Genomic DNA, 20677 nt, shown 5'->3' on the forward strand with positions numbered 1-20677 from the left:
GAAACAATTTTGTAAGACTGAAAACACAATCAAAAGACTTGTTAGATCAAGTAACCAGAGTCTTCTAGTACATTCTGAACATGTAATCTACCCGAGGCAAAGTCCTATACAGGAATAGAACTAATGTGAGGAAGGAACCGGATTTGGCGAAGAAATATGGCTATTGCAGATATACATGGGATGAATTGAAAGGACAGCCTTCTCCTCCATCACCTGCATTATAATTCCAAGCCAACAAACTTTGAAACCAAGCCACCTCCATTTTGGAATCTGTTAAACTTGAGCCAGAATTGAGGGCTTCTTCAGCATAGTTCATTGAACTTAACTGGTAGTGATCAAGAACTGGTTCTTTAAAACTGTTCACATTGTTCAGTTTTTCTGGTTCACCACCATAGCTTCTCTGGTGATGCTGAAACTGACGCATACTCTCTTCTCCAATGTCTTGCTCTGTCTGTTGAGCAGAGTTGTTGATATTAGTACAGTCATACTCTTTTCCAGGTAGTTCAGACTCAGAGAGAGCCTCAATTGCTGCCTTGGCCTTCTCAATGAGCCAATCAATGGCCTTACTTGGCCGGTCGTAGCCAAGGCGGTCTTGGACATCATAGAACTGTATAGCAGTCGGAGCTGACAGCCGGAACCTCCGGTCTCTAGGACCTTTGGAAGTGTACACCTTGCTGTGCCTTTCTTTTCTTGCAGTGGATCGGACAATGTGGCCTCCATGAACTTTTACAATCTTCCCATATCTCGCATTGTTGATTTTCGCTTGTTCAGATGCCAAATGTGAAGAAGAAGAAGACATTGAGTAACAACTTTCCTGGAGGATTTTGCTATGTGGGTATTCAACATCTTGCCATTTAATGGTCCATAGTTTGGTGGTTCTTGAACATGCTGATATTGACCAATTAGTCTCTTCTGTGATTGTTGTTCTTCTTCTTGAACATCTTCTGGTTGATCTTGATCTTCATTCTTTGATCCTCTCTGTTGTAACATTTGCAGACGCAGAATGTCTTGCAGGTGACTCATGGATTCTCTCTCCTCTCTCTCTTCCTGTCAAGTTTATGGAAGATAGTGGTGCAAATAGTCTAGCAATATAGTTAATGATAGAATTAGAAACGGGGACAAAAGCTATGAATTCTGATCAGAGCTGACTGGAACTCAAGGAAATGAGAGGTATCTTTGACAGAGATGGCATGACAAAATCTGCTCAAGCAGAAGAGATCATAAAGATCACCTGTTATAAGCTAAGCACAGGCTGCATGGCATTAATGCAGAAAAAGCAGGCTTCTTTCTTCAGCCCCTTCTTCCTTGTATCAAACGGGAATTGCGCCAACTCTAGTTTACTTGTAAAGTCTCTTTTTCTTTTTGGGTTTTGAGTCACAGAGCCAAAAGCCAAAACCCAACAGTGATATGTTTGGTGCTAAGGCAGACTATATAGTAAAGATTCCTCAAACGACAGGGACACTTTCAATCATATGTGTTGGTGAGTCTGGTTTTCTTGGAAGGAGTTCATGTACATTCCAATCAGCTAGCTCTTGTCCTCAAAAGCTAGTCAACTGGACACGTTACCTTTTTTCTTGGGGACCCTCCTAGACTTTAGAGGCTTAATTTTGAAAAGATGGCAAGGACAATTTTCTGGTAAGAACTAAGAAGAAGAGCATATAATATCAATAATATCAATGCACCCTATTAAACTTATGACATATTTACTACTTCATAATCGGAATCAAATAAGGAGTTGAATTCCTATTACGGATTACTTCTATGTTCAACATCCTCATCCGATTACGGATTAGTAATCCTGTGTTCAATTCATTCTCATCCGATTACGGATAGTAAACATGTCATTAAGCTCTTTTGATCTAACTGAGGTTTCAAACTACAAAATGTTAACAGTTTGTTTGTTGGACTGATACCTTCTTCCCGTGCCAAAGGAGGACAGCATGCGCAGCTGCGCAGAGAATCGTTGTAAAGAAAAAGAATACAACTTGTGTAACCATGGTACTCTGTCTGTCTTACAACTTAAGAAGACGATATAATGGCATGTCACATGTGCCACGACCCCACTTGATATTATTGCACTTTAAAGCCTACTCGTCCAATCCACTTATTAATATGTACTTGACAAAATTAAATAATTAATATCCTACAAATTTCCAAGAAAATACATTACAAGAAAAATTAAACGTTGTTCACTCTTTTTGCTAAGCAAGCACTGTCAAAAACGACTACGTAAATACCACAAATCAACCGAATTAGCTGTGTTATTAAAAATGAATTGCAACATGTATTTTGAGGGTTGTAATTCTTAATTTTATTTTATCTATTACTATGGAATATAGAGGAGAGGATGCTCTATGAGGGATAAGGGTTCTTCTGGTCATTTTGTGAGAGGAGAGTAAGCTATTTAGCTAGTCCGATGTTCGGGCCTCATATGTAAATAATAAATATATTAGACTAGTCCTCTTGATCTTTTTTTTTTTTTTTGGGGGGGGACAAAAGTCCTCTTGATCTTGGTTCGAATCTTTGAATGTACTTTAAAAAATAGTAATATAATATCGATTTTCTTAAATAAATAAATAATAATAATAATAATAATTTAGGGTTCAACCGTAAATAATAATCAACCGTAATGTGCAAGTGTTTCCATGACCATTGCTGAATTTGCTGAGTGAAACAACCAACAAACCCCAATAACTAGTCCTTGTCTTCTACTACTATTTACTATGCAGAGCTACAGCCCATGATCTCACTCCTGAGAAGGCTATCAACATCACCTCCACTACTCATGGAGCCGGCCAATTCTTGTGTAGGGTCACAGAGACTTTTGGCCTTGGCCCAACAGCTCCGTCTCTACAAGCCACCTCCTTTCTCCTCCGACGATGATATTGAGGAGCAGAGAATCGAAGAAATTACTCACAAGGTTGTGTCGCAGGTGGGTTTTGCTGAATCTAATACCCCAGTTGCACAAGACCCAGAAAGGTTCAGACCCAAGAGAGCCGCTGTTTTGCTCTGTCTCTTTGAAGGGGATGCTGGGGATCTGCGTGTCATTCTCACTAAGAGGTCATCAAAGCTGTCCACTCACTCGGGTTTGTGGAGTTTTGGGTACCCTTTGTTTGGTTCCTGAGAAAACTGAAAGATTGGTTTTTGGGGTTCATTTTTTTTTTTTTTTTGTTTTTTGGCAGGTGAAGTTGCTTTGCCAGGCGGGAAAAGAGAGGAGGGAGACAAAGATGATGGGGACACGGCAACAAGGGAGGCAAAAGAAGAGATTGGTTTGGATCCTTCGCTTGTCAATGTTGTTACTGTTCTCGAACCGTTCTTGTCTAAGGTATCAAGTTTTTCATTTTTGATTGTTCGATTGTTAATTTCATTATTGTTATGTGGTTATTATTTGTTATGAATTTTCGCTTCATTGAACTGAAATTTGTACAATTGAGACTCTGTTGTTTGGGAAATTACAAATTAATGCCTGAGTTTCTCTATAGTGGAAGTTGAAAGTTGGGAACTTCAGTTGAGACTAGAAAGAAAGGCCCGACATATCTTATACTTTGTGTTTGCAACTGAAATGAGTTTGAATGTAATGCTTAGGGTCTTAAATTCCAGAAAAATGAGCAGTTACATTGGTAGATTGGAGGAGCTCTAAGAATTTGTCTAGCTGAGACAGCTATTTAATTTTGGCATTCGAAAATTTACATACAAAGATGAAGGTATTCGAAAATTTTGGAGGTTAGTCTAGGGGAAGAGCAGGGTGGTTAGTGTGATTTGTTGGTTAAATGCTTTGGATTGACTTACAAAGATAGGGTGCCTAGAGGAAGAGCAGGATGACCATATTGGCATTATGACCTGTCCTCATATGAGGCACTGCAAATTTCGGTGTAAGGTTTGCAACTTGGAAAAGCTTTCTGGATATATGAGGAGCTTGATTTAGCTACCATTGGCTTTCTGCGCAGCACCTACTGAGAGTTGTCCCCGTTATTGGCATACTCAATGAAAAGGAAGCATTCAAGGCTGCTCCAAATCCTGCTGAAGTGGAAGCCGTATTCGATGCTCCATTGGAAATGTTCATCAAGGTTTGTGCCTTTAGTTTCATTGCTCTCCGAGTTAAAGCAATACAATTTTCTGTTATTTCTCTTTAGAGGATCATTTTGTATACATTTGCTTCAGGATGAAAACCGGAGGTCAGAGGAGAGGGAGTGGATGGGAAACAAGTATCTGATTCATTTCTTTGACTATGAAGCCAAGAACAAGAAGTACATAATATGGGGCTTAACTGCTGGTATCTTGATTAGGGCTGCATCAATTGTATACAAACGCTCACCACCTTTTGTGGAGCAGAATCCCATTTACAAGGTTCCTAGAGTTGTAGACATAAATACCACGATTCCGTAATTTTTTTTAACAAAATTTGTATTGGGTTGTATTTGAAATGATCATCTTTCCTGCAATAATATTTACCTCAATATGCACTATCTGTTCAATAATAGGAACATTTAAGTCAGGGCAGGCATTTTTCTTTCCCTCTAAACTTTGTTTTCATATTGTGGTGATGCGAAATGGCCTTATGATTCTCAAATTTTCAGCCTCATCAGTCTGAACTCTTCTTATAGTTATGATTGAAGCACATACCTTTCTACAAGAAGATCAATAATATACAAAACAAATGTAGTGGTGAAGGAATAGGTTAAATTATTTTCTTTTATTGTGTGCCAGCCTTCAGTAGTAGGTAGGTTGGCCAATTTAACCAACGTTGATCCAGTCGGCCGGTTTTCTGGCACAGTCGGCAGTCCAATTTGCAGGACCAGTTCACCGTTTTGGTGCGGTTTCCTGCCTCCACACCCACCCTACTAGTAGGGAAGGTAAACGCTATTCCCACCGTATTTGTCTCGGAGAGACTGAGGACCTAGAAAATTGGTGGCATGCAGCGTTGAGCAAAGACTCCAAACTTCAGCCCAACATTTCAGACTCGAGAAATCAGTCGTCGGGGCCTTAACGGCTGGCGTTCTGATAACCGGTGCTTCAAGCGGAGGCCAAAATTCTGGATTGGATGGCACCACACCAAGCCATAGGTTTAACGTCTTACTCATCTATCAACTTTGAGCTGAGACTTTAATATTGTTCAGCTGCGCCTCGGCCTTATTTTAAAGGATCCTTCCAAATAACACATTTTTTCTGTTTTTCCGATGCATTTTATGAAAACTTCTCAGTTATCCACCGAACGGATTCTTGGTTTGTTTTTGTTTTTTGAAAATGAAAACGGGTGCTGAAAACTTAAACGAACGGGCCCTTTATCTATTTTGAGCTTTTAATATTGTTCAGCTGCGCCTCGGCCTTATTTTAAAGATCCTTCCAAATAACTTTTTATGCACTGTTATTTATTAATTTATTTATTATTATTTGTTGAAGATAAATGTTTAAAAGCGAAAGCAAAGTGCTATACATACCCCACCCCACGTCGTTTCAGAAAGAGATAGCATAGAAAAGTAAATGGATTCAGGCAGCGTTGAACGAAGGCTCCACACTTTAGCACAACATTTTATCGCCGAGAAAGCAGTCAAACCGGGTCCAGCAGCTACTGCCAGCACCGCCTGTTCGAGCCAACGAGCGGCGGTTCTGGTGTGTTTGTTTAAAGGGGAAGAGGGCGACCTGCACGTCATTCTCACAAAGCGAGCCTCAACTCTCTCTTCTAACCCTGGTGAGTGGTCAAATGGTCATGAATCATGATCAGCCTCACCTACCAACCTACCAGCAGAAGCATGAAATAGGGTGTGTTTGGTTGCAGGCGACGTTGCGCTCCCCGGTGGGAAAAGAGAGGAAGGGGATGCTGATGACGTGGACACTGCCCTCCGGGAGGCCAAGGAGGAGATCGGCTTGGACCCGTCCCTAGTCAGGTTATCACCGTTTTTCAACCCAGTTTAACCAAGGTTAGCTCATAACTCATCATAGCTGTACAATTGTACATTACTGTACGTAAATATAATTTTTGATAACTGTAACTAGTTATTATTTTAATCTACCATTACTGTATGCATGCATTGAACAAAAAATAAATTATAAAAGAAATTGAAAAAAAAAATTAATAAAAGAAATTACAACTTATGCATCTTTAAATGGGAGCTTCTATTTGCATTGCACCAAAAATACAGTGAAAAAATATTTAAGATTTTCAATTTTTCTTGGTGGTTGACAGATTGTGAAAATAGAAACTCTTTTAGTTGTATTTTTCTTCTCTCTCTTTGGGAAGTAAAGCTAGCTTTGTGTTTGCTATGTATGTGCAGAATGGTATGATTGTGGTTCCTGTAATTGGCCTACTTTCAGACATAAAAGCATTTAGTCCAGCTCCAAATGCTGCAGAAGTTGAAACAATTTTTTATGCTCCCTTAGAAATGTTTCTCAAGGATGAGAACAGAAGAGCAGAGGAGAACAAATGGATGGGACACAAGTATCTGTTACATTACTTTAACTATGAAGCAGATGGTAAAGAGTATGTCATCTGGGCTTTCACTGCTGGCATTCTGATAAGGGTTGCTTCAATTGTGTACCAAAGGCAGCCGGCATTTCTCGAACAGAGGCCGAAATCCTGGAATTAGGTTTTTATGTCGACCGGCATTGCTATGAGTCAATATGTATCAACTTTGAGCTTAGACAATGATCCAATTTGTGCATAGTTCATAGTATTAGTCTTCGCAAATATTGCCATGCCATGAACCCAAAGATCAGTGCAACACATAAAGCAACAATCTATTAGACACAAGATAACTGCATATTTCAATCAAAATAATTAGGAGAATCCATAGGCAACGAAATTGCATCCATATATGATAGTTCAACCGAGCTTCAAGCTTCTTCAAAATTGTGTGGGAGCGAAAATTACTCCCCAAGAAATCAATCCACTAGCACCTTAAACTTGGTGAAGTGGAGATACAATTAAGCAATATGTTTGATTGTCTATCCAGGATCACACATGAGTAAAATCATGAGATTAGTGGGATTTGACCATAGCCTACCAAGACAAACATGTCATATGCCCATGATAAAAAGCTAGCATGTTTCATATCACATGGCAAAGCCCACAATATCACCCACTACCATGCCCATGATGGAGTGATTGTGGATCATGGAGAGACCATGGAACTTGGAGCCCAAGACTCCACTGCTTATAAAAGGCCAATTAATCCGGCATCCAGGGAGGGGATACAAATTTACTCTAACTCTTCTTGCGATTATACATCTACTGACTTGAGCGCCCGAATGTTTTCTTGCAAGTACCCGCCATTGTTGGCAATTGAAGATGGTCCCGAACTTTTATGCTCCAACAATAGACCATAGAGCTTTTAGTGTAAATGTTCCCGTATAAAAGCAGTATGGGATCAATAGCCGAGAAAATAAAAATTAAACAAAACAACAATCTTGCCAACAAAAATTAGGACACTCTCGTATCTCCTTCAGCTAAACACCTCGTAGAATTTCGTAAGAGCTTCCGAATGTTTTAAGCAGTTAGGGTAGGGATGAACCAAAGGTGATGATGTCGTGGGTGGAGGGGTAGATAAGCGATGAACCAATTGTTAAATTTGTTTTCAATTTTTCATTCTTTTAGGAATTTTTTTTATTTATTTAATTTTTAAATAGATATTAAATGTCAAGAAAATAAATAACAATCCCATATTTTACATAAACTTTAACAGAAGCTGAATGGAAGTGTTAGAATAGCACTAATGACATGTTTACTAATCCGTAATTGGATTAAGAAGAATTGAATTGAGGAGAATTAGATTCCGAATTCCTAATAAAGTTGTTTACTAAACCATATGGATTGAGGGGAGTTAGATTCCGAATTCCTATTAAAGTTGTTTACTAAACCATATGGAATTGGGGTAGGAGTGGTATTATTTACTAAAATGTTCACATTTTTTAGTTAAAGTAGATGGCATATTTGGAATTTTGAAAATTGTGTGAGGATATAATAGGTAAAAAAGATGAATTCCTAATGGGTGAATTATCCAGGAATTAGAATACTATCTCTCATTTTGGAATTGAATTCCTCCAAAATCGGGAATTAAATTCCTAATTTTATGTGGGCCCATTTACTTTTCAATTCCTTAATGTGAAGTAAACGTAGGAATTCTCCATAGCGGAATTCAATTCCTGATAAGAATTCCAATTCCTGATTAGTAAACACACTATAAAAGTGAAGTTTAGGTGGTAAATAATTAAATTCTTTTAATTGGTGGTAAAAGCATGCACCCATAATGGTCAAGTCTAGGTGATAATTATGCAAATTTCCCAAATAAAAATAGGGTTGGTGCCTGCCATAAGTAGTTGGGAAGCGAAGCCAAGTGCTATACATAGCCCCACGTTGTTTTTGTCTTAGAAAGAGAAAACATAGAAAGTAATGGATTCAGGCAGCGTTGAACAAAGGCTCCAAGCCTTAGCACAACATTTTATTGCCGAGCAGTGAAACCGGGTCCAGCAGCTCCTGCCAGCACCGCCGCCGGTTCGAGCAAACGAGCAGCGGTTCTGGTGTGTTTGTTCAAAGGGGAAGATGGCGATCTGCACGTCATTCTCACAAAGCGAGCCTCAACTCTCTCTTCTAACCCCGGTGAGTGGTCAAATGGTCATGATCGGCCTCACCTACCCACCTACCAGTATAAGCATTGTAAAGACTAATTAGAGATAGGGTGTGTTTGGTTGCAAACTTGCAGGCGATGTTGCGCTCCCCGGCGGGAAAAGAGAGGAAGGGGATGCTGATGACGTGGACACTGCCCTTCGGGAGGCCAAGGAGGAGATCGGCTTGGACCCTTCCCTAGTCAACGTTATCACCGTTCTTCAACCCATTGTAACCAAGGTTAGCTCATGACTTTTTAACAATTGTAATTAGTTTTTTAAATCTACAATTGATGCATTTGAATAAATAAATAAAAATTACAAATCATGCATCGTTAAATGCGAGCTTCTTGAATGATCATATTAAAGATTTTCAAATTTTCATGGTAAGCTTTGTGTTTGCTACATATATGCAGCGTGGTATGGCTGTGGTTCCTGTAATTGGCCTACTTTCAGACATAAAAGCATTTAGTCCAGCTCCAAATGCTGCAGAAGTGGAAGCAATGTTCTACGCTCCCTTAGAAATGTTTCTCAAGGATGAGAATAGGAGAGCAGAGGAGAGAGAATGGATGGGAGCCAAGTATCTGTTACATTATTTTAACTATGAAGCAGATGGTAAAGAGTATGTCATCTGGGCTTTAACTGCTGGCATTCTGATAAGGACGGCATCAATTGTCTACCAAAGGCAGCCACCATTTTCCGAGCAAAGGCCGAAATTTTGGAGTGATGTTGCTCAGAACACCGCCATGCCATAGGTTTTTATTTCATCGTACTCACAACCAGCATTGCTCGAGTCAATATCTATCAACTTTGAGCTTAGACTTCAAAGTGTTAATGCAGAGTGTCAAGAGATTTTCCTATGCATATCTCCGGCAGAGACCGAAAACCTTCTCTATAACTCTTCACTACTTTCTCACATGTTATAATGACAAAGTAATGATCAAGTTTATGCATAGTTCTTAGTCTTGGAAATATTGCCATGCCATGGACCCAAAGATCAGTGTCACCCTCAAAGCAAGAATTTATTGTACTCAAGATAACAGCACATTTCAATCAATAAATTGGGAGAAACCATTGGCAACGAAATTGGATCCATATAGATAGTTCAACCGAGCTTCAAGCTTCGCAAAATTATAGACCATAAAGCTTTTTAGTTATATAACATAGTGGTCAGAACATATAGATGGCCAATGTTCCCATGTAAAAGCAGTATGGGATTAATAGCCCAGAAAAAAAAAAACAAACAAAACAACAATCTTACAACAAAAAATAAAAGAACACTTTCAGTACCTCCTTCAGCTAAACACCTCGTAGAATTTCTCAATGACAAGTAAACCTGAGTCAATTGACTCTAAAGGATCCTTCCGAAGACGATGTCTTAAGCAGTTAGGGATGACGGTAGCAATATCCTCTGGAGTCACCTTATCTCTTCCCTTTAGAGCAGCCAAAGCTTTTGCAGCCCTGTTAGTCACTATGTCTCCTCTTAATCCATCGACATTCAACTCTGCACAAACCTTAGAGATTTTCACCTTGAGATCCTGATCAATCTGAACAGATGGAAGGTAACTTCTAGCTGAGCCAATTTGTTGTTGAAGCTTTTCTTGCTCAGCTTGGTAAGAACCCCTAAATTCTTTGGGGTTTTTGTCAAACCGAGCTCTCTCCTCCACAATCTTCACTCTGAGCTCTGCATCCCTTACAGTCCCAACTTGTGCATGCATACCAAAACGGTCAAGCAACTGTGGCCTCAGCTCCCCTTCTTCTGGATTGCCAGAGCCAATCAAAATAAATCGGGCAGGATGTGAAATTGAAATACCCTCTCTCTCCACTGTGTTCCATCCAGAGGCAGCAGAATCCAATAAAACATCCACTAAATGATCATCCAAGAGATTAACTTCATCCACATAAAGAATTCCTCTGTTAGCCTTTGCAAGAAGGCCAGGCTCAAATGCCTTGACACCCTCAGTTAGAGCTTTCTCAATATCAATTGTCCCACAGACTCTATCTTCTGTAGCACCCAAGGGTAAATCAACCATGTTGATCTTAGTCATGGTGACAGGAAGTTGCTCCCCTTTCACAATGCTCTCTCTAACTTCTGCTCCCATGGACTCTGGATCTTCAGGATCCGAATTGTAAGGGTCACCATAAACTACCTTGATTTCAGGGAGCAAGTCAACCAAGGACCTAACAGTTGTGGATTTTCCAGTTCCCCTATCCCCCATGATCATGACACCCCCAATCTTGGGATCAATCACATTCAGCAGAAGGCACAGTTTCATCTCATCTTGCCCCACTATAGCAGCGAATGGATATACTGGCCTCTGGTTTTCCTTAGCAGCAGCCCTCTGTGCCTGAATATGATCAGGCTGACCAGAATTAATCACACGTATATTGAACAACCTAATCTTTATATAGCAAGTGAATTCCCAAAAATAAACTTCAAAACTTTTTCTTGAAATTGAAACTTATCTTTGATTATTTACTCAGTTAAGGAAAGAAATTTTGGGTTCAACAAAATCTTTCTCCCATTACAGAAAATTTCAACATCCAAATTTAACTATAACCTATGCACTTCAGCCACTAATATTAACAATGAAATTTTTTAATCAAAATTTGTTGTCAAATAGAGTAAGGGAAGACAATTAGATAAAAAGGGTTCAGACCTGCTCAGCAGGGCTGATTTCAGTGGCAACATTGGTCACTGCCACATGAAATTGAGGCCTCTTCTTTCCATGAATCCCAATCCCTCCATAAAACTTCTTCCCATAACTCTTCCCTGCAATGCAAAAATCAAAGTCATTCACAGTAATAACAATCCACTAGCCAGCCAGCTAAACCCACATCTTATATCCCTTTAAAACACAAACAAACACCAAATATGAACTGGGTTTTTCATATCTTCAACCAAATTACAGAAAACAAGCCTCAATCTTGGTTCTGTTGCCGGAAAAAGAAGTGGGTTTTTCTTTTATCTAGTGGGAAATGTACCTGGGGTTAAAGAGAGGGAGGGAATTGAAGCCCTGGAAGTGCGAGATGAGAGAGGTCGAGAGGCCAAGGCTGCCGTTGAGCAGCTTCCGAGTATGGATGCCATGTAAAAGTGTTTATGGAAAGCGGTCTGTGTTCGAGTGTGAGTATATTTCTTGAGCTTGAGAGCTTGACATGGTTTCTAACTTCCTATTGGTTTGTGAGGCTGAGGATAAGTGGATAGATTTTCAGTCGTATCTTGTATTGTATGTTACTTGCTCTGCTTTGTCGTATACCAAAAAGAAGAAGAGAAAAAAGTGGTGGCTATTAATACATTTTATTATTAATTAATTTTTAAAAAATTTCTTAAAAAATTTAAAAGAAAGTAATGATAGCTCTAAATGCTGTTTGACGTCGCTCATTTGGAGTGATAAGTAATTTTTTTAAAATTTTGGAAAGCTCTTCCATTTGACAAATTTTGAGGTGATGTGACAAATTGAATCCACATTTGAGAAATAATTTGCACTGTCTTTATCTCTCCTCCGAATTTGTATACAACACGTTGCACTTGAACGGGAGCTTCTCTCCTAAATTTGGTGCAATTTCGTGTCACTAGCATTAATATATCACTTCAAGTGACAAAAGTTTTGGATCAAACTAATTCTTCCGCTTTCTCATGACAAAATAAAAGGGGAAACCAAATTACATTCCATTATTATACTTATACATACAAGTAATGTGGTCTTGCAAAACATCAAGGCAATCCAAATTCATGGCAGCTAAACTTCTCCATCTCCTCTCTAAAAGCAGACATAGCACTCTGCCTCAGATTCACCAAAACCCTGAATCCATCTTTCTTCCCTTCTCTCGCAGACGAAGAAGGAGGCAAGAAAAAGCAAGGCTCAACGCTGCCAAGCAAGTTCCTTGAGAGGGGCAAAACGGTCACAGGACCTCCCCAGCCAAAATCAACTGTGGAATGGCGCAGGTGCCTCCAATCTGTGAACCCACTCACCTCTTTCCCTGCCGTGATCCCTTCCTCGTAATGAAGCTGCTGAAAATCAATGAAGGACCGCACGTACTCATCGGTGGTGTTGCTTTTGCTCTTCTTAATCTGCTCGGCCACTGCCCAAATGGGTTTCTCTGTTAAGTCTTCGGCGCTCAGCTTCACGTACATTGCAACGCATCCGTTGCCCCAATGCCCAGCTGGTAATGGAGGGCTCACTAGTTTTCGTACGTTGATTGAGTATGCAAATGTTACCTTCTCATTACTTGGAAGCTTCAAGGCTTTAATCCTGTTTCATCCCATCATTTCAACAACAAAAACAGAGTAAATTTCAATTTTGCAAATAAGTTTTTGACGTTGTGACAATTGTTTATAACTTCAAAACATGACGGCTCAAATAATAGTATTCATAATCGCAATCAAATTTTTTATCAACTCAAAACCTGAATTGGAGGTCTAATCCTACCTTGCTTAAATGTTCAATTTTATTAAAAATTAGAATTAAAATTAAAGAATTAAAGAATTAAAGAATGGCGCAAAGAATTTTATTTTATTAACAGCAACTTACTTGGCGCGCCATATAAAAGCGCCTAAAGCTTCAAAAGTGGTGAAGCTCAGCCCGGACTGCTCCAACAGCTCGCTCTTGAATCGCTCCAGAGACTCGTCCCTCACATGAAAGCACTCCCTCGCAACCGGGCCCACCATCTTTGCCTGTCCGTACGGTGAGAACCCCCTCTCCAAACTCAAGCACTCATGCAGTACCGGTGCCCCAATTCGGGGAGGGTCTCTGGGTCCTAGCAAGCCCGCCCGGTCCCATACGGGCTCAACCGACACCCGGGTCGCCCCGCGAGCCAACTCAGCCACGGCATTGAAAAACTGGGTGGCGCCCATTCCGTCGCACAGCGCGTGGTTAATGGCGGCTCCGAGGGTGAACCCGCCGCACTCGAACACCGTGACTTGCAGCACGCACGGGTCGACCATGGCCTCGTCGAGGTTCGGATCGGGCACCAACTGTTCGACGAAATCCGCAGCTGGGTCATCGAGGTAGCTGACGGAGTCGAGAGTGGCGTCCGAAGAGGCAAAAATAAGGGGGACGCCTTGGCCGTTGGAGCAGAAGAGCTCCAAGCGGTGGTCGGGGCGGCGGCGGAGAGTGGAGGCGAGAGGGTAGTAATGGACGAGAGCTGCGGAGAGGGCTGCGGAGATGACGTGGCGGGGGTTGGAGGAGGGAGCGGATGGGTTGGTGTTGTGGTAGGCGCGGACATAACGGAAGCTGACGCGGAGGTTGGGGTCGTTGTCGAGGTGGGAGAGAGAGAGGACGTGATCCCCGTTAAATGGGGGTGTAGATGGAACGATGAGAGCGGTTTCTATGATTTTAACGTGCATTTTTCGTCACTTAGTTTGGTAGTTGGTTGGATGATGCTTTGGATTCTTCGTTCTTTTGTGGTACAGTTTGGAGCTTTATAATAGGGACTGAGTGAAGACTTTGATAACAGTGTGGAGCGACGTGGAGCATGCAGCACCGCCACATGGCCTCATGCATTATTGCATGCCTTTTCTGAGTGAAGACTTTCCAACCAGAGACCAATAAAAAAATAATAACAATAATAAAACAAAAAAACAAAAAAAGAGACTTCCATTCCCAGCAACCCCGCCAAAGTTGAGCTGGGGGTCCCAATTCCCTGACTTATTGTATGGCCCTTTTAATTGGGCCGAAATCCTTGAAGCCCTTTTAGTTGGGCCCAATGGGCTGATCCAACACTTGTTGAAAGAGTTGAAAGAGCGCGCTAATCTGTCATTAACGTCCTCTCCCCGCCTCTTCAAACTTGGAAATCTATAAATAATATTCAAATACACAGTGTGCCTCAGACCACCGTACCAAGCGACGAGCTCTCTCACAACTCGCTCGCACCTCTGCAATCTCTCTCGCTCTCTCATCTCTCTCGCTCTCTCATACGACTTTGAAATCTGTGAGTTCTCAATTCCCGATCGTGCGCTCGTTTCTTATAGGCTTTTGGATTCACGAGCTGTTCCTTTCGCGCATTTCTTGATCAATTCTTTTCCTGGAAAGTAGAATTTATCAATTCCCTTGTTTGTTGAGCTTGCTTTAGATCGTAGGATTGAGTCTGCAATTTCTCCCTTTAACCTCTAAAATTCATGTTTTCGTTCCTATGGCTAACCGTTTTTTAAAGTCAAATTAGAGGAGAGTTTATGTTTTGGTTGGTTCCATCGGTCATTGTTTTGATTTTGCCCTTAATGATCAAGTTTTCGCTGCTTAAGAAAAATGTACAGCATTTAACATTTTCTTACACTAATTTGAGGCAGATTTAATTCTGTCTTTATTAGCTTTGATATGTGCTATACTGATAAGTATAAGTTCTTGTAAACTGAGGTTCATAGTTTTCTTTTTCTTATCTTATAATTGTTATTTTAACAAATTTGGTTGGGTCGCATGAAAAGTTTGTAATGTGGACAAGGACTGAAATTTGTAATGTTGACAGTTACTGTCTGTTTGCAGAGTATAATAAGATCTACAAGACTTTTCATATGGCAGAATCAAAGAAGGCGACATCTTCCTCTGTTAATCCAAAAGAAAAAAGTTCACTTCTAGGTATTCTCTTGGTTCCCCTTATCTTTATCTTTGCTGTATAAGTCATCAGATCAGATGCCACAAGAATGTCGAAGTAAGAGTTTTCAGCTTGGAATTTTTTATTTGACTTGAACAATGTAATAAAATTGTGTGTTCCTTTTATAACAGATGAGGAAATTGGTAATGAATTTCTCAGCTCCTGGAAATCAATGTCAGTAATGGAAGATGATGGAATGGATTTTAGCTTTGATACGGTTTCCAAAGGCAAGAAGAAAGTGTTTGATTTTGAGAAGCTGTAAGTATTGCCAAAAAAGTTCGCTACCAAATTATAGAACCATCTTTGCTAAATATTTAACCGGCTCCTTTATTTAGTTCTTAAATATTTGCGTGACAGTTACTTTTTATCACTTCTGTGTGCTATCATGGGTAAATTGGCTAGCATTATGTGTTTAGTTGGTGTATCTGGTATTTGTGTAATGTGCGAAAAATTGTTTTGAAAAGGAGGATAGAATTTGGGATTCAAAGGAATCAAATCATTCCAGAAATGCTTATTCCAGTTGTACAGATATAGCACCAATATATGTAAGTCAGTGTGAGTCTACAAATTCCAGGCCATTTATAAAGCTCTTTTTCCCCTATCCTGTTCAGGGATATGGATTTCAATCTAGATGGTGACTTTAACAAGTTATCATCTTTCAAAATGGACATGCCAGACCCTTGATTTCTCAAGCCCGCCCAAGAAAGCTGCAAAAACCAAAGAGAGATCTGAAGAAGAACCTTCCAGAGGAAATCGTCAAGGGAAACAAGACCGTTTCAAATTCTCTTTTGATTTCAATGAGTGAGCTCTGTATCTTCTTGTTGTGCTGATATTTTGAATTACATAGGCAATGCAAGTGTACTTGTACTCTGAATTTTACAACTGGTTGCCTGACATTCTTTCTTGGAAGTAGGTTGGATAATTTCGATTTTGATTCAAGCTTAAAGAAAAGTGAAAATAGTTCTAATAAGTATCGAGATAGCAGCAAAGAGGTTGTTTCTGATAGAAGTGGGTCTCAAAACTCTAAAATTGACCTGGCTGAAGAGATTAGTACACTTGATGGTGATTCTGAGAGAGTGGCCACTTCAAAGGTTGATGCTACATTACTTGTTTCAGGCAACGGTAATTCTATGAATGATGATTGTGCATCAAAATCTGAGACCTCAGAAAATCTGGAACTGCCATATAGTCCAACGTCTCCTGAAAAAGTAATGACTAAGAGAGTAGAAGAATCAGATCAAGAAATTCATTTATCTGAGAAGGCAATGCCAACTGAACCATGTGCTAATCAGGCAACACATGATTTGCCTCATCAACTTGTAGGAGGAGTTGATTCAAATGGAGATACTGTTTTTGAAGGAAAAAATGAAGACTATTCTCATATCACAAACGTAAATACCTTTTCAAGTGGAAAAGAGGATGTTAATGAGAAAATGCCAACAAGAGACGGTCCTGATCATGAAGACTCGCCTTTGAAGGATTTATCTCCAATGAATATCACTGGTTCGTGGAGTAATAACAGTGGTAGGAGCAAGTCAGGCAGTGATGTCTTGACAGAAAACTTTGAACCAGCTATAGATGATTCAGATCTTGAAGACAATTCCAATACATTGGTCTCAAAGGAGACACCACATAACATCAAAAGTATGAAGGAAGACCAAAATTCAACTGGAAAGCTTCCCTTATCCATGCAGGGCAGGTCAGGAAATCTGTGAACATCTTCTTAGCTGCTAACTTTGTCTATTTGATTCCATCCTTCAGTCCATGACTTAATTTTGAACTATAAGAACTAGAAACTGATGTCATAATCAAGATGGTTTTGAATATAGAAACTGACAATAATCAGAAAACATTCAGGTGCATCTGTTATTAAAACTATAAAGAATGACTAGAACCATTTAATGTATGAGTTGATGCATGTGTCGTGGTCTAATTATCATTAAAATGCTTATGATGAACAGAATGTATACTCTGTTTAGCATGTATGTTCTTGAATTGAGTAGATAGCTCTGATAGGGGAGCAAACATGTGAGCTTCAGTATCAAAGTGTTATTTATCTTTTCCCCTCTTTGCTTGACAGTGAATCTGCAGTTGATGAAGTTACACTGACAAATGAAATAAAAACTGGACACTTCCACTCAAATGTTTCTAAGAGATTGGAGGAAGCTGGATCTCAATTGTGTCAGCCATCATTAAAAGGAGCAAAATCTCTCTCGTCTGGAATCAAAAGAATTGGTAGCATGCATCTACATCCTGCAATTGAGCAAGGGTGAGTCATAGCGTTCCATAACAATTGCATAGTTGGCATTTAAGTTTATAAACTGTTTCATATAATCTTCAACAGGGTGGGTAGTATTGCTAATGATGCACAAATTGGAAGCAAATTGCTCGCTGCTCCTATAATAGTTGATAGAGAAACCCAAGTCAAACATGTAATACCTGGAAGGTAAAGAATGCTAACATTCAGTAATATCAGTATAGGACACGAGGTAGAATCTTCCCATAATCTTCTTTTCTTTTCTTTTTTGTTTTTTTAAAAATAAATAAATTCTAGAAGCTTTGAATTGAATCACTCAAAATTGGATGACATCATTTTATTAAATAGAAAATACAATAAAGCTGTTGTTAATGTTAAATAGAAGTGTCCCTTGTAATCATTGACAGGGAGGACTTCAATTCTGCTGGTGTACCAAATAAGGGGAAACTGGTTGGGAATTCACTCTTGTGTAATAAAGAAGTAACAAAAGGGAACCTGTCCTAGGAACTGGACAGAGAAAAAGTCTTAATGATCTCAGGTAGGTAACACATCTCTAAATGACCTTGTTCTATCTTAAAATTTACTTTGACTGTTTGAAGTTCGACTTTTCTATATGCAGGGTTTTCACTATGATCTCTTCTTTGATAGATTTAAATTTAATTGTTCACCAATGTACCCAACCAAGTCTTCACTTTTTTAGAATGTTTAATAATATGGATTGTCTATGTTTCCCATTATTGTGGTATTCCTTCAATATTTCAATCTTCGTTATGTTAAATAAATTTATTTCAGATGACATCAAACTGCCAGATTTTGTGAGATTTTTTTTTTTTTTTTTTTGCATTTCTTGCCTTGAAGAATGGCACTTTGACTGACGTTATCATTCACATATTTAATTGTGCTCATTTCTCAGGCACATGGAAACCTATTTTATATACTGTTCTGCACCATTATTTATGGTCCACATGACCTTCTAGTGAAATTTCTGATTGCCAGTATAAGTTTTTCTAGGCATGTGGAAATTTCTTCCAGTCAGGCTAGTCCTTCCAGCTCAAGTGAGAAGACAAGTAAACCTAGTACTCAGACATGTGTCAATTCAAAATTCATGCTGTCGAGCCTGGAGTCTATGAGGAACACTAAGATCATTACAGCTGAAGGGAATAAACTTTTTACTGATAAACCTGCCAAGAAGAAAACTGAACTTTCTACCTTGAACATTTCAAAGTATGATGCAGGTGTAATTATTCCTCTTCTTCAGTTCTTTCCTTTGCAGAAATGTTTTGATTGTCATTTTGAATGTTTTGATATTTCTAAATGTAGGAATATTGGTGGCAATAAAGTTTCATTTAATGCTGCATCTCAAAAAGAAGTAAAATCACTGAGTTCAGAGAAACACATGGAAGTACAAGGCAATGTGGAATTGAAGACTGCCCAGATTGTTGATCGCAGTGAGAAACAAATGCCAACAAACCTTTCCTTGAAGCGAAAAACATTTGAGGTCTTATCCATTTAACTCCTGAAGTTCTCTTCAAAATGATATCATGACTATGACATTCTATTTGTAGCTTTGGTCTATTCTGTCCAAAAGCTTTATGAAAACTTTATTGCATTTTCCCAATTTCTTACACGAAGCTTTTTTTCAGGGATCAGATTCAGGTTTAGCATCTTTAAAGCCTCTAAAACGCCTCTCTCAGTCACCAAGCGAAATCAGGTACTCTTGTACTAGTCTAGTAGATATGCGCTTAACTTAATATACTGATTTTTTTTTCCAGCCTCTCACATTTATCATCCTCAGACCAAGAAAGAAACCATTTGTCATCCCAAATAACCACATAAAGCACTATTACTATTTATGTATTCTAAAATGATTTACTGGGATTCTGCTGACATACCACATTCTTTATCCCAAAACACCTGCAGAAATGTCACAGAACCTTCAAAAAGAGTTGTTCAAGAACAGGTTCCGTCTCAACAAACTCTATAGAATTAATGATTCATAATGACTGCTAAATTTATATAAGTAAAATAGGTGGAAGCCTGATATTGGATAAATTACCTGCTACAATATTCTTTGTGTTTTCGCTAGGTTTACATTCATGAGAGTCATTTGGAGACTAAGACTAAGAGCACTTTAGATGACCATCCAACCTCTGGGCTTGGTAGTCCTTGCTCAAATGCAATGGAGCTTGAAATTCATTCAATAATGGAAAATGATGGAAATGTTGAAAAGGCTGAAGCATACACTAAGGAGCTTGAAGATGTGAGTAAACTATTACTTTTTTTACATTGGCAGTGCATTATAATTAAGAGATTCAAACACTTAAAAATGAATTCAGTTAAATTTATACATACATCATGGGCCATAATATAATGATATCTCTCTGTCTCCCTCTCCCTCCCCCTTGCAGATATGTAACATGCTGAAAAAGAAACACGAGGAAGCTAAAGAACTGCTCATCAGAGCTGTTGTGAACAACAATAATCTGCTGATGCTTAACCATCCCATCTACGAAGCGAAGATATCCTTCAGACTGTCTTAGATGTTAATTTGTTATTATTCATGTTTTCCATTTTTTTAACAGAAATAAAGTTGCATATTCCTTCATAATTGACTACATTCATAAAGTTCAGAAATTCGCCTCAAAACTGGTGTCCAAGGAGCTTCAGACATGTTCAAAAGCACCGACAGTTGTTATATAGGTTTGTTTTGCCTTATTTTTCTTTTACGCACTTAAAGTTGTGCATGTAAAACTTTGGTAATAATGACGACTTACTATGTTACTTGAATATCAGGATCATGTTGCACTTTCTCTTCCGTGCTTTTGTTCGGACTTCAAGGTCCTTATACTCCAAGCAATCTAGCAATGCCAACATTGTTGAAAACTCAAATGTCATGCTTCATAGTTGAATCAGGCGTTGCACTTGCACTTGCAACTTTCCACTTGCATGTCAATTTTCAGACTCTTAAGATCATAGGGGATGAAAATAATGATGACGGCGATGTAAATGATTAGTCAATAGCCTCGTTTGTGTTCTATGTAGTTGAGCATATCCTTTTCATATTTTTCCTTGGATCTGTTCTTACCAGGATGTAAACAGGTTAGAGAATCGATTGTGTATATAACTTGTACCTTTCATGTGTGGATGTGTGTGCATGCTCACGGAACAGTTACGCTTAAAGATCGTATGATGTTCTGGTTTCTGAATGATATATACACAAGTGATACCTAAAAA

At 39.2% G+C, this 20677-nt stretch overlaps 6 protein-coding genes and 1 pseudogene across 7 annotated transcripts; 4 read left to right on the plus strand and 3 right to left on the minus strand.

The window, feature by feature from the left end:
- Positions 1–26: 26 nt before the first annotated feature.
- LOC103324876 (uncharacterized) lies at positions 27–1383 on the minus strand. Its single transcript, XM_008226993.2, has 2 exons — positions 1232–1383; positions 27–1082 (listed from the first exon to the last, which is right to left on the minus strand). The coding sequence occupies exon 2, from the start codon at positions 797–799 to the stop codon at positions 161–163; it is 639 nt and encodes a 212-aa protein (XP_008225215.2). The 5' UTR covers positions 800–1082; positions 1232–1383; the 3' UTR covers positions 27–160.
- A 1261-nt stretch (positions 1384–2644) lies between these two features.
- On the plus strand, positions 2645–4463 carry LOC103324858 (nudix hydrolase 15, mitochondrial). Its single transcript, XM_008226974.3, has 4 exons — positions 2645–3086; positions 3183–3325; positions 3948–4067; positions 4162–4463. Exons 1-4 carry the CDS (start codon positions 2741–2743, stop codon positions 4384–4386), a joined length of 834 nt encoding a protein of 277 aa, XP_008225196.2. The 5' UTR covers positions 2645–2740; the 3' UTR covers positions 4387–4463.
- Positions 4464–5335: 872 nt separating this feature from the next.
- LOC103324859 (nudix hydrolase 15, mitochondrial-like) lies at positions 5336–6671 on the plus strand (annotated as a pseudogene). The gene is made up of 3 exons (XR_016124985.1): positions 5336–5689; positions 5777–5918; positions 6273–6671. The product of XR_016124985.1 is annotated as a nudix hydrolase 15, mitochondrial-like (transcript).
- Positions 6672–8432: 1761 nt separating this feature from the next.
- LOC103324860 (nudix hydrolase 15, mitochondrial) lies at positions 8433–9553 on the plus strand. The gene is made up of 3 exons (XM_008226977.2): positions 8433–8593; positions 8697–8839; positions 9015–9553. The coding sequence occupies exon 3, from the start codon at positions 9021–9023 to the stop codon at positions 9351–9353; it is 333 nt and encodes a 110-aa protein (XP_008225199.2). The 5' UTR covers positions 8433–8593; positions 8697–8839; positions 9015–9020; the 3' UTR covers positions 9354–9553.
- A 119-nt stretch (positions 9554–9672) lies between these two features.
- LOC103324861 (magnesium-chelatase subunit ChlI, chloroplastic) lies at positions 9673–11801 on the minus strand. The gene is made up of 3 exons (XM_008226978.2): positions 11584–11801; positions 11259–11371; positions 9673–10946 (listed from the first exon to the last, which is right to left on the minus strand). Exons 1-3 carry the CDS (start codon positions 11684–11686, stop codon positions 9894–9896), a joined length of 1269 nt encoding a protein of 422 aa, XP_008225200.1. The 5' UTR covers positions 11687–11801; the 3' UTR covers positions 9673–9893.
- Positions 11802–12151: 350 nt separating this feature from the next.
- Positions 12152–14005, minus strand: LOC103324862 (HXXXD-type acyl-transferase family protein). The gene is made up of 2 exons (XM_016792935.2): positions 13131–14005; positions 12152–12851 (listed from the first exon to the last, which is right to left on the minus strand). The coding sequence occupies exons 1-2, from the start codon at positions 13943–13945 to the stop codon at positions 12314–12316; spliced, it is 1353 nt and encodes a 450-aa protein (XP_016648421.2). The 5' UTR covers positions 13946–14005; the 3' UTR covers positions 12152–12313.
- A 483-nt stretch (positions 14006–14488) lies between these two features.
- Positions 14489–20677, plus strand: LOC103324877 (uncharacterized protein At4g18490). Its single transcript, XM_089048046.1, is given in 18 exon segments — positions 14489–14529; positions 15078–15170; positions 15318–15444; positions 15798–15864; positions 15866–15987; positions 16100–16885; positions 17267–17455; positions 17531–17632; positions 17851–17927; positions 17930–17981; positions 18455–18667; positions 18764–18941; positions 19087–19154; positions 19364–19403; positions 19530–19703; positions 19852–19962; positions 20060–20143; positions 20237–20677. Coding segments are annotated over 16 exon segments (2454 nt in total). The 5' UTR covers positions 14489–14529; positions 15078–15106; the 3' UTR covers positions 20237–20677.

This window comes from Prunus mume, linkage group LG3 (assembly GCF_029339155.1).
Source record: "Prunus mume cultivar Tortuosa linkage group LG3, ASM2933915v1, whole genome shotgun sequence".
Classification (NCBI taxonomy): Eukaryota; Viridiplantae; Streptophyta; class Magnoliopsida; order Rosales; family Rosaceae; genus Prunus; species Prunus mume.

Excerpts from the sequence above, each read along its gene's own strand:
- LOC103324876 (XM_008226993.2), bottom strand. The coding sequence starts at position 799 with ATGTCTTCTTCTTCTTCACATTTGGCATCTGAACAAGCGAAAATCAAC.
- LOC103324860 (XM_008226977.2), top strand. The coding sequence starts at position 9,021 with ATGGCTGTGGTTCCTGTAATTGGCCTACTTTCAGACATAAAAGCATTT.
- LOC103324862 (XM_016792935.2), bottom strand. The coding sequence starts at position 13,945 with ATGCACGTTAAAATCATAGAAACCGCTCTCATCGTTCCATCTACACCC. Across the intron at positions 12,852-13,130 it reads GCTTTTATATGGCGCGCCAA|GATTAAAGCCTTGAAGCTTC; the intron begins GTAAGTTGCTGT and ends GGGATGAAACAG.
- LOC103324861 (XM_008226978.2), bottom strand. The coding sequence starts at position 11,686 with ATGGCATCCATACTCGGAAGCTGCTCAACGGCAGCCTTGGCCTCTCGA. Across the intron at positions 11,372-11,583 it reads CTCCCTCTCTTTAACCCCAG|GGAAGAGTTATGGGAAGAAG; the intron begins GTACATTTCCCA and ends TTTGCATTGCAG. Across the intron at positions 10,947-11,258 it reads AAATCAGCCCTGCTGAGCAG|GCACAGAGGGCTGCTGCTAA; the intron begins GTCTGAACCCTT and ends GATCATATTCAG.
- LOC103324858 (XM_008226974.3), top strand. The coding sequence starts at position 2,741 with ATGATCTCACTCCTGAGAAGGCTATCAACATCACCTCCACTACTCATG. Across the intron at positions 3,087-3,182 it reads AAAGCTGTCCACTCACTCGG|GTGAAGTTGCTTTGCCAGGC; the intron begins GTTTGTGGAGTT and ends GTTTTTTGGCAG. Across the intron at positions 4,068-4,161 it reads CATTGGAAATGTTCATCAAG|GATGAAAACCGGAGGTCAGA; the intron begins GTTTGTGCCTTT and ends CATTTGCTTCAG.